At 40.3% G+C, this 13,058-nt stretch overlaps 1 protein-coding gene across 1 annotated transcript in view; it reads right to left on the bottom strand.

Moving 5' to 3' along the window:
* The window catches only part of LOC139454525 (meckelin-like), a 36,183-nt gene that overhangs the window by 22,448 nt on the left and 677 nt on the right, over window positions 1-13,058 (bottom strand). Inside the window, exons 2-8 of the mRNA XM_071236295.1 lie at window positions 10,322-10,410; window positions 9,177-9,276; window positions 7,714-7,810; window positions 3,786-3,858; window positions 2,242-2,316; window positions 1,270-1,335; window positions 693-814 (exon numbers count right to left, since the gene is read on the bottom strand). Of these exons, the coding sequence (XP_071092396.1) occupies window positions 693-814; window positions 1,270-1,335; window positions 2,242-2,316; window positions 3,786-3,858; window positions 7,714-7,810; window positions 9,177-9,276; window positions 10,322-10,410 (622 nt within the window). The remainder of the gene's footprint in view (window positions 1-692; window positions 815-1,269; window positions 1,336-2,241; window positions 2,317-3,785; window positions 3,859-7,713; window positions 7,811-9,176; window positions 9,277-10,321; window positions 10,411-13,058) is intronic.

Below are 13,058 nucleotides of genomic sequence, written 5' to 3'. Positions count from 1 at the left end.
AATCAGTTCTAGTTATCAATGTCCATGGTACTTCCTTTTTTTCATCAGCAAAATTCATGCTAGTCTGTTAGCTTGAGACCACTAAATTGTGCTGAGGACTAGTAAATTCCATGATGGTAGTCCTCATGGAGTAATGCATTTGATGGCCATAATTCTGAACCAGTTCACAATGCTTCAAGTTTTCTTCAAATTGAAAATGAATAAAATTAACAGAAAATGAAAACATAGTAAAGATTTTTTTTACTTCTTCAAGCAGAACTAACAACAAACTGAGATTGCATGAAATAATGTTTACAGTAGTTCTCTGGATGTCTGGGGGCACGGGTGGCCCAGTCGTCTAAGGCGCCGCATTTCACTGTGCAGAGTTGCGTCACTTTGGCACGCCTGAACCCTCTGATTGTGGGTTCGAATCCCGGTTTGCCCCTATTATGTTTCTAGGTTTGTCAGCACCATACCCGTGCTCATGGGTTTCACAGAAGTGGTAAACGTCTGAGGCCTGCATCACTTCGGGCTTTCCTCCCACATTGAGCTGACACGCCACGATATAACTGGAATACTGTTAAAAGCGGCGTTAAACCCAACTCACTCACTCTCTGGATGTCTAAGAGAGGCTGTATTGTGAGTTATACCACAGCTGATGCATGGATGATCTGTATTTCCAAAACATACTAAGCTGTCAAGAGTTCACTCACGTTGGTATTTTCTCTAAGATGGTACAGGCCTGTTCACTTCCTGTCCGAGACGATCCACGATCATACAGCAGGAGCACGCACATGTTGGCTAGCTGCTGACATGCTGTCATGTTGGAATAGGCCTGAAAGGAAAATAACACACTGTTTAGTCTAAATACAGACTTCTTTCTTTGACCCACTCGGAATGTGGTAATTAAGTCTCTTAACCAACATCAATCCTTTGAATTGCTCTCTATCTGAGATAAACACATACAGTATTATTTTAAACTTGTGTAATCTTGGACTGTATTTTGAGGACAGTGAAATTCTTGTAATTATGACAGTTTGTCTCCTTGAAAAATGTCCCAAAATGTCTGGATCAACAAATTATCATAACAGAATAATGCAGTCTGCGACTTTAGCCAGTAGTTCGAAGCCTGAGTCGAATAAAATTTTATTCACTCTACTAAGCTATACTAGTAATAATCCATATAACATTAACTTCTACAGAAAATAATGCTAAAAGCCATGTTTAGGCTAGAAGTTTCAAAAGTCTTTGGCACAGACTTTGCACATTGATGTCAGAAAACATTCTTACTTGACAAAGAACTTTAACAGCTCTCAGGTTTTCCTCAAAATACTTGGACTTGACAGTGCCACCAGCCTGAATCAGTAATAACATCAATGTGGGATGAAAGACAACATTGCTTTGTATTTCAACAATATGGTTTGTAAGCTTGATGTGGACCCAAAGCCCAAGCTGCTGCCAACCACCCTAAATTGCAGTACTGTAAGTAGTTTGTGTTATGATCCTCTGGTATAGTTGGTCTGCTAAAATAACTTTTTTGATGTTTGTTTGATTGTTTGTTGTTTATATGCCGCACTCAGCAATATTCCAGCTATATGACAGCGGTCTGTTAATAATCGAGTCTGGACCAGACAATCCAGTGATTGACATCATGAGCATCGATCCATGCAATTGGGATACAATGACATTCATTTAACAAGTCAGCGATCCTGACCACCCGATCCTGTTAGTCGCCTCTTACGACAAGCATAGTCGGCTTTTAAATCAAGCATGGGTTGCTGAAGACCTGTTCTATCCCGGATCTTCACGGGTCACATGCATTTTGAGAGAAGTCTCAATCCATTGACTGATGTCATGAGCATTGATCCATGCACATGAGATACGATGACATGCATCAACCAAGTCAGCGAGTCTGACCACTCGATCCCGTTAGTCGCCTCTTACGACAAGCATAGTCGCCTTTTAATTTAAGGCAAGCATGGGTTGCTGAACATGGCTTTGTAGATTGAGTAAGTGTGACTTGTACGGCAAGCATGAGTTGCTGAAGACCTAGTCTACCCCGGATCTTCCCTGGTCTCACTGGTTGGAGCTAGCGTGTGGAGCTTCAGCTTCATTGATTCAGTGGTTTCTAAGGAGGATGTGTTTGGCAGCCAAACAAGCTGGGCATGACATAAACACACTTGACTTTCAATCAGGTGAGCTAAGGATTTACCTTGTGAAAACATATAAAAACTAAAACCATAATTTGCATAATGAGCTCACCTCAAGTGGGATATTGTAGAGGGTGGGATCATCATTTGGAATGCTATCACCAGTTTTAAAACAATAACCATTTGCCTGAAACAAGACCAACAACATCATAATATATTATGTTAGCTTCAGCATATATTTTGCTTGAAAACATTCAAGCCAAAAAGTAATGATTCATGTTGTTTTATAAAATTATAGCATAGAAATCAATAATCAAATAGTAAACTTGCCAACTGGATGTTATGGACTGTGGACTAGTAGCTTTTCAACAGAACTTCTAAACTACAAATAGTATGGCAGACTATGAGATGGAACATCAAAACACACTCTGTCCCAGAGAAATACAATACTACTGCAACATGTGTCTCAGATACTATTGCAATAGGTGTAATGAGTGAGTGAGTATGGTTTTATGCCGCCTTTAGCAATATTCCAGCAAAATCACGGCAGGGGACTCCAGAAGTGGGCTTCACATATTCTATCCATATGGGGAAATCAAACCTGGGTCTTTGCCGTGACGAGTAAACGCTTTAACCACTAGGCTAACCCACCGTCCCTTGCAATAGGCGTATCAGGTACTACTGCAATACGTATATCAGATACTACTGCAATAGGCATATCAGAGACTATTGCAATGGATGTATGGGCTACTATTGCAATGGATTATTCAGCTACTATTGCAAAGTTTTATTCAGCTACTATTGCAATGGATTATTCAGATACTATTGCAATGGATCATTCAGATGCTATCGCAATGGATGTATAGGCTACTATTGCAATGGATTATTCAGCTACTATTGCAATGGATGTATCAGCTACTATTGCAATGGATGTATCAGATACTATTGCAATGGATGTATCAGATACTATTGCAATGGATGTATCAGCTACTATTGCAATGGATGTATCAGCTACTATTGCAATGGATGTATCAGCTACTATTGCAATGGATGCATGGGCTACTATAGCAATGGATGTATCAGCTACTATTGCAATGGATGTATCAGCTACTATTGCAATGGATGTATCAGATACTATTGCAATGGATGTATCAGCTACTATTGCAATGGATGTATCAGCTACTATTGCAATGGATGTATCAGATACTATTGCAATGGATGTATCAGCTACTATTGCAATGGATGTATCAGCTACTATTGCAATGGATGTATCAGCTACTATTGCAATGGATGTATCAGCTACTATTGCAAAGTTTTATTCAGCTACTATTGCAATGGATGTATGGGCTACTATAGCAATGGATTATTCAGCTACTATTGCAATGGAAGTACAAGATACTTTCTACACAGGTGAAAGAGGTTGGGGACAATTAAGCAAACAGATCTCACAACTTGATACTCTTGGTATTGCAATGTATCAAATCTTAAGGGAGGTGCCAATCCCATCATTTAACAGGGGTTGAAAGTAACAGCATTTGGTAACAAGCATGGTATACTGAGGAACAGGTGCATCAGATACTATTGCAGCTATTCTGCCCCACATAACCCTGATGATAACTAACATGACCTCACTTCCACGTCTCACGTCCGTATTACCTCATTGCCATTATCACAAACACAGGTGTACAGGTCACCTCGGATACCCAGGATCCTGTTACACCGAACACATCTGAAATCAAGAAATCATGACAAACAAATTCAAAATTTGCAAAATCATCAATGACATAGGTATTGGTGAATTGGTAAATTATAAAAGTCATAAAACAAGACTTTTGAAAATGAGTACCTAAAGATTCCACATACATCGTGTACATCCTGACTGCATGTTTACAACTCCACTTTTGACAGGGATCATTTCCATGACCATGTTACACAAAACTGTTTCTCATTATGTGTACATGTGTATCTTTAATTCGAATGACATCTGATGACCCAATAAAAAGCTTAGTATTATTAGTAATTGGGGGCCCAGGTGGCCCAGTTGTCTAAGGCGCCGCGATTTCCTGTGCAGAGTTGCGTCCCTTGAGCATGCCAGAAACCTATGATTGTGGGTTCGAGTCCTGGTTGCCTCGATTTTGTTTCTAGGTTTGTCAGCACCATACCCGTGCTTGTTAGTTTCACTGAAGTGGTAAATGTCTGAGACGTGCATCACTTCAGGCTTTCCTTCGACATTACACTGACATGCTGCGATATAACTGGAATACTGTTAGTGGCAGCATTAAACTCAACACACTCACTTAGTAATAAGTACTAGTATATATTAAACAGTGTTCGAATTAAGGGGGTCCTTCAGGTTTGTGGAAGCCATAGTATTTGAATCAAATGACAACATGAATCTTTAATTTTTGCATTAGGACTATGACAAAGACACCTTGAGTTTCATGCACAATTTCAATACTGTTAGATAGTAGAGGGACCAAATCCATGATGATATGTGATATGGGGCATACCTTCCTACGGGTAACTTCTCCTATTGCCTACATTGTCTTCAAAACAATTTCAAGGTTCAGGCCAGACAATGGTAAAAACATTTATTCTAATGGACTTATCCATGCAATGCCATTTGATACTTGTAGTTTATTGTATAAACATTAACATAGTAAAAACTTAATATATGTTTGGTGTCTGTTCTTGGGAAATATTCTTCATAAGATCAAACATAAAACACACACAACCGTTGATGTACCGACCCTTTAATTATCACTGACACTGATAAATATTAGGCACTGTTCGTAGACACAATCTTAGATTCTCAGTTCTTATTTAGTCCAGGACTAGCATCATATTCTCTTACAGGTGTTGAGTAGTTAATCTAGTTAAGTCCGTTAATCTTATTGTCTTTCATTTGACGTGACTGGGCTAAACAACTTAAGAAATGAAAAAATTAAAATGTCAAGGGAAAAGTAGGAAATATGTTCATTGCTGTGAAAATGAACAAGTTATGGAGCACCTTTAGAATACAGTACCACAACTTCTCGTGAGGATGGTCTCTGCCGTAAGTCACATGTCTCAAAGACAAGCAACCAGTTTTTGTGAGAATCCGTCGGACGCGAACTCGTGACCTTCGGATTGTTAGCCAAACAGCTAACCGACTGAGCTACATCCACACTGTGAAACAATGTGCAAATTTACCTAGTCATGCCTACGACATTACGGAACTGAACAAAAAGGGTCGAATAGGTGAGGGACCCTTACAAAGGTTATGGGTAGGTATGGTGTCTCGTGACTTTAGTCTATCGACACTTACGAATGATCACGATGCCATTTGGCACACTCGTCCCATTCCGTAATCTACAAGATACTGAGTGGCGAGGAATGAACCGATATGGTGCGAACTGAAAACGGGTCCAGGCGTCAGACGTCAGACGTCGAACTCGCGAGTGCGCATGAATGACATGTTATTTAATAATTCGTCGGGTGGATTTTGTGACAGAAAAGTGTGGTGGGGAACACCGTAAGGATGATGTGGATAATAGTAAAGAACGAGGGAGGCATGTGCATGGCTAGTGACGACACAAGGGTGAGTTCGCTTTTGAATCAGTACTGAAAAAATGTAGCCGGTGAGAGTGGCTTGTGTGAATGTTCCAGGACAGTTTCCAGTAGCCAAAGTATTCGGCACAAAACCATTTCATTCTTTTTACTCGAAGTTTTTTTGTGTGAAGAATATTAGGAGCCGCTATAGCATCTATGATAGAAACTAAACGGGTAGATTTACCAAACCCTAATGATTGTGAAGGGATGATTGATCGTAAAGGGGATCCAAGGGCTAAGGACAGAATTCTGGTAATCCAATAGCCACTAAATGGGTACCTAACCCTAATGATCGAAAGGGGCATCCGAGGGCTAAGGATAGAGTTCGGGGTAACCTACCCTAACACTAGTGATATTTGGATGTGTTCAGCGCCAATATATTATCCCTAATAAACTACATTCTTGTGCACAATAATGAAAATTAATGCACAGAAAAAATAATATATGTATATTAGTTCCCATTTCACCCTTTTAGCCCCTTGAATTAGGAGAAAAACGAAAAAAAAAAAAAAAAAAAGTGCTTTAGTAAACTAGCGCTTGCTATAAAATGCGCCGCCGCAGGCTATATTCAGTGAACAAATATTCAAAACTCTCCACAGCGCTTGGTGTATTCAATGACATTCTGTGTAGAGATGATAGATCACTGGGAGGAGCTTATGCACACTCGATGACCCCTGATGTCACAGGGCATTGTTTAGCCGGTGTGACTGGCAACAAAATACTACAAATTACGTCATAAGGTATTGTCCAAGTTTGAAAAGTATGAGGTACTGTATTCTAAAGGTAGGCACAAGTTATGAATTAACTTCAGTCAGCATAATATCATACAAAATCACAGCATATATTTGTGAATTTTTACTTTATCAAGGTTAATTCCAGAAAATGGTCTTAATAATTGAGAACATGAAACTTTAAAACAAATTTTAAGAGAAGCGAAAACATTGCAGGACAAGTACAAAATAATATCTATTTGCCCTGAAGGACAAGTTGTGTTTGACAATTACTTTTCAAGCGCTGCAAACGTATAAAGACAAACAGAAATTACCAGGGTTCATAAGAGTGGATTATATTATAGATCATTTGATAGAAGTTGCTCTGTTTTTAATGATTCGACGTTTTGTACTTCGAAAAAGAGATTGGTCAAAGTGAATAACAGTTAGGTAGATATATCTTACACAGAAATATGGACACACAAAAACGTATCCAATATAAGCTAGATTAACTGGACATCTTGTCTTACTGTTATATTGCCCCCCTTGTTATCACAAGGCACATCATCAAGTAGCCTGAAAACTCCCGTAACAAATGACAATCAAGCTGTTATTCGCTATCCATAAAGTTTCAGGTTCTTCCAACTTCCAAATGCTAAAAACCCTTTATTATTGCATTTTCCATAAACAAATTAAGAAAGCTGGTCAGCTGAAATTTCAAAACAGCATACTTATACAGTCGTGCCTCGTTTATACGGACTCTTGCGTCACTTCACATTTCGTCCGTATAAACGAATTTCCGTATAACTGAAACCAGCTTCTTACTGGAAGTCTGTCACGGAAGTTTGAACTTTACCACATTTTGAGGTTTGAATTTTAAACAATAAATCCAAATTGTCCAGATCGCCTGTGTTCTCGTAATAGGTAATCAAGGTCTCTATACAAGCCACGAACTTGTGCTTGGGGATTACATGTACAATAAACAAGCTCGTCTCAAACGTAACTCAGTGTCACTTGGTTAATTGACTTCTCACGAGTCAAAGGATTACCACCAGCGGAAGTGTATTGTCCGGATAAGTGAGACAATTTTGTGTGCATTTCAGTGTTTTGTGTATGAAAATGACCGTCCGGTTCCGGAAACTGAATTTCCGTATATACGGGTAAATTTATATAGTCATTATTTCGTTTTGAATGAAAATCGTCCGGGAACCGAGGTTTCCGGATATCTGAAGTCCGTATAAGCGGGGCACGACTGTATTCTAAAACAATATCATATTTTCTACCTGTCACCAGCATAGTTGAGGGAAGTGAAATTTGCACAGTTCCGACAGAATCTCTCATTGGCAGTGCTGACCCAGTTTCCATCAACTCCACGACCCACTGTAAACAGACATGTATAAACTTAGTAGAACATATTGAACATCATGGGACATGCTTTTAACTTACATTTTGCAATATTCCAAATTATATCCTTTTCATCATTGTATTCTCTGATGAGGATGGAATTACTAACAACACCCAATGAAAATCTAGGGTTAGAATCGGTCTTCAACAACCCATGCTTGTTGTAAGAGGCGACTAACAGGATTGGGTGGTCAGGCTCACTGACTTGGTTGATGCATGTCATCGTATCCCCAATGCTCTTGAGTTGATGTCAACCACTGGAATTTCCCCTCCATTGTTGTAGAACTCTGTCATTATAGCTTGAATATTGCTGAGTGCGGTGTCAAACATCACAGTAACAAACAATAACAGATCACATTATTCTGGAAAGTTGATAATCCTGATGATTTAACTGATAACACCACACAAAACTACAAACAGTGACAAGCCACAAATAACAGCAATACTGCTGATGCATCATTAGGCAACATTTACTCAGTCACGAACAGTGAGTGAATTGGGAAAACATTCGAATCCTCTCCCATCAATCAATCTCCATGACTTCACTAAAAGAAAAAAAGCAGTCCAAATTTGCCGCCACAATCCTATCAACAGAGATTTATACTATTTCAAACCTATTATAAACTTATCCAATAATCGAGTCTGGACCAGACAATCCAGTGTTTGACATCACGAGCATTGATCCATGCAAATGGGATACGATGATATGCATCACACAAGCCTCGTACGACAGGCAAAGTCGCCTTTTACGGCAAGCATTGGTTGCTGAAGACCTATTCTACCCCAGATCTTCATTCAGTCTTGCTTGACAATGGTATAAGAATCTATACCGAAACATCACTATTACAGTATAATAAAGAAGTTATTATCCATATTATTTTTGTCTCCTTTGTCAATTTCTGATCAATGGCCTATGAAACTTGCCATGAATTACGTATTGCAATATGTATCGTAATATGAAGGAAGTATCATGATACAAATCATATTGTGGTATACTGACAAGACTTCAGATTCCATTTCCCTGCTAATAACAGTGAGTGAGTGAGTGAGTGAGTTGGGCTTCACGCTGCTTTTAACAGTATTCCAGTTATATCACAGCGTGTCAGCTTAATTTGGGAGGAAAGGCCGAAATGATGCAGGTCTCAGGTGTTTACAACTTTGGTAAAACCCACTAACGTGGATATGGTGCTAACAAACCTAGAACATTATCGGGGCGAACCGGTTTCTGGCATGCCCCCCCCCCACCCTGCTCATAACATGCTTGATCAGTAGATCTTTGCAGAATGCTACTCCGTTCTTCAGTGGAGGTACATCATCAGGTTGATATGAATAATATGAATACCTTGTACTTGCGGCAGAGTGGATGAACAGCTGGAACAGGTCCTAGTGGCAGTGACAGATCCCGGACATGTAACACACTCCCACCCATCTGGTGACGTAACCTAGACAACAGTTCATGGGAAACACAAACATAAGTCCTGTTCAGAATACCAGGCTCAAAACAAATCCAAAGCAATGTAAAGCTGACCCTAACAATAGAATGAACAAAATACATAACTGACTGAATTCACAAATCAACTTTCAAAGGCATTTTCTGTACTTTGCCAAATGATAAACCCTTATTTATAATTTCTAACCCTAAACTCAAAGAAAAGGATATGAAAAACATTTTGGTAAGGGTTAGGAATCAAAAAGTCCCTCCCCCCCCCCCCCCACACTTTATCATGTATCTACAAAAGAAAGCATTGAAACTTGCTCCTGCAGATGTCCATGTGCCATTGTATCACTTGAAATTACTGATATGCGTCTCTCTGATATCACTTCCTCATAGGGGCGGTCGGGTAGCCTAGTGGTTAAAGCGTTTGCTCGTCACGCCGAAGATCCAGGTTCAATTCCCGACATGGGTACAATGTGTGAAGCCCATTTCTGGTGTCCCCTGCTGTGATATTACTGGAATATTGCTACAAGCGACATTAAACCATACTCACTCACTCACATTCATCTTTGTCAATTTGCTTACAACCGAAATAACAAATATAATTGCATTTCTTTAAAAACTCCTGTATATTTCTTTCACAGACAATCTATTTATGATATGAGCGACATGAGTGACATGTACATTATTATTTCTAAAAATGTGCGGAGAGCTAAAACATAAGTGAGTGAGTGAGTTGGGTTTAACGCCGCTTTTAACAGTATTCCAGTTATATCGTGGCGTGTCAGCTTAATGTGGGAGGAAAGCCTGAAGTGATGCAGGTCTCAGACGTTTACCACTTCGGTGAAACCCATGAGCCGGGGTATGGTGCTGACAAACCTAGAAACATAATCGGGGCGAACCGGGATTTGAACCCACAATCATATGTTTCTGGCGTGCCCAAGGGACGCAACTCTGCACAGCGAATCGCGATGCCTGAGACGATTGGGCCCCCCATTCCCCCTAAAACATAAGACATGTAAGAGAAACAACACTCAGCTTAACAATCTTACTTGATTAGCTGGACAAGCCTGGCACTTCACTTGGGTGCCACCAAAGTCTGCAGTGTACTTGAACCCTGGGTTACACTCACACGTAAGACCTGGAAGTAGGAAGAGTTCAGAGTGAGTAAACATTCTGTAACATACATACATGTCGGAGGTAAGTTTAATCAGATGTCGACTTAACCACTGGTCTGTTGGCCCATGGCCAGTTAAAACATGGAAGGGTTAAATCAAAAGCAAAGTAACCAGTCATAACAAATGGAATAAACAATCATAAATGGAATTGATAATTATTATTTGTTTCTACCCCTGACATTACCATGATTACCTCCCTTCGATAACAGATGCGTTATGACAAAAATACTATTTCTGTTATGATGACTTAACATTTTTATTTGGATTAAGAAGGCCAGTTGAACTTAAAAGAATTTTGTCACGGGTGCTGTTGTACAAAACAACCTTAGTACTACGACTGTCCTAAGTCTATGTTAAGGTATGGGAGTTATCATCACCTTAGGACCAAGATCGCTGTGTGGAACGGCAACCTGGCTCTGCTGCCTAGTCAGATTGTCTAAAGGCAGGTTAGGTGAAACTGGAGGTAGCCCTGATGGCCAGTCACAAAATTATTCTTACAAATACCACTGATAATATGAGTAGTATCACCAGGGATAGACTGGACCACTGGTCTGTCAGTCGAGTCGAGTCCAAATATAGAGAAACTAGTTATTTTCTCTGAAAATAGCCAGATATAACCATTATCCAATGGTGTCAACCTCTGTCACAGTGGGGATTAGCAAGATATAACCAATGGTGTCAGCTTCTGTCACAGGATGTAACCAATGGCAACAGCCTGTCAAAGGATATAACCAATAGCGTCAACCTCTGTCATAGTTGGGACTAGCCACATATAACCAATGTTATCAACCTCTGTCACAGTTGGGACTAGCCACATACAACCAATGTTGTCAACCTCTGTCATACTTGGGACTAGCCACATAAAACCAATGTTGTCAACCTCTGTCATAGTTGGGACTAGCCACATATAACCAATTTTGTCAACCTCTGTCACAGTGGAGACTAGCCACATATAACCAATGCTGTCAACCCCTGTCACAGTGGAGACTAGCCACATATAACCAATGTTGTCAACCTCTGTCACAGTGGAGACTAGCCACATATTACCAATGTTGTCAACCTCTGTCACAGTGGAGACTAGTTGGATATAAGCAATGGCATCAGTCTGTAGCAGGGGAGACTAGCCGGATAAACAAATGGCATCAGTCTGTAGCAGTGGAGACTAGCAAGATACAACCAACGGCATCAGCCTGTCACAGTGGGGACTAGCCGGATAAGCAAATGGCATCAGCCTGTAGCAGTGGAGACTAGCAAGATACAACCAACGGCATCAGCCTGTCACAGTGGGGACTAGCCGGATAAACAAATGGCATCAGCCTGTAGCAGTGGAGACTAGCAAGATACAACCAACGGCATCAGCCTGTCACAGTGGGGACTAGCCGGATAAGCAAATGGCATCAGCCTGTAGCAGTGGAGACTAGCAAGATACAACCAACGGCATCAGCCTGTCACAGTGGGGACTAGCCGGATAAACAAATGGCATCAGCCTGTAGCAGTGGAGACTAGCAAGATACAACCAACGGCATCAGCCTGTCACAGTGGGGACTAGCCGGATAAACAAATGGCATCAACCTGTAGCAGTGGTGTAACAGTTCATTACACACACTTGATACAGCATCATAAATGAGACTGAAGGGGTCGTTGGCATGGGGACTACAGCTATGTATCTGAGGTACGTTTCAGTGAACAGAAATGTATCCTAGCCTAAATCAGAATACATAACAATTTCCAGTACCTTAAACGGCAGATGAGTCCATATTCCTCAATGCAAAACGGAAACCAGTTCATGTTGTAGTTCTGAATCCCCTGATTATGAGTGTATGCTTGATAATGCTGTGCATTGCAGAATATAAATGTGCTTTAAGTATGTCACTGTGTATGCTTGTTTTTTTCTATAGCACTCTGGAATGCATCTCATCTGTTCATCAACAGTATGAGTGAGTGAGTGAGTTTGTTTTTTCATCCCTTTATCAATATTCCAGCAATATCACGACGGGGGACACCAGATATGGGCTTCACATTGTACCCATGTCGTGAATCGAACCCGGGTCTTCGGTGTGACGTCTACAGTATGACACAGGGGTAGAAGCTAACACTTTTAGTCCACTTGTCTTCATAATGATAACATGTTGCAAAACCCTTAAAAACCTGTAGTCCTTGCCAAACTGGCCAGAAGTTAAAGTATCATAAGGACAAGAAGAAATTTGACATTTTTAAGTGTTTTACTATATGTTGTCATTATAAGGACTAGTGGACAAAAAAATGTTCATTTCTACTGCTGATTTATTGTTTAGACATTTAGTTAACTTATTGACAAGATATTCTGGAATGTCACAATGTTACATGGTCTCAAACTCCATCTCTTCCTGAGGTAGTTGTCCATGGGTAGCACTGCAAGCAGTCAGTAGTCGTAAAACTGTCATCTGCCCATCTTTCCAGAGGATTCTTCCTGTGTTAGCTCCTTGTACTGAACTCCAGGTTCACATACACTGTTAATCCATCCCTGACAAGAGTCACAGGGTAAAGCCTTCTGATTTCTCGGAACCGTTTTCTTACACAGATCGGGGAAAAACTAAGCCCTCACTTCTCGAGAGGTTCTCCGAAATTATTG

The sequence above is a fragment of the Haliotis cracherodii genome, unplaced genomic scaffold, assembly GCF_022045235.1.
Source record: "Haliotis cracherodii isolate W230 unplaced genomic scaffold, xgHalCrac1.p SCAF_10, whole genome shotgun sequence".
NCBI classification, from domain to species: Eukaryota; Metazoa; Mollusca; class Gastropoda; order Lepetellida; family Haliotidae; genus Haliotis; species Haliotis cracherodii.
This window is presented reverse-complemented; position numbering and strand designations above follow the sequence as displayed.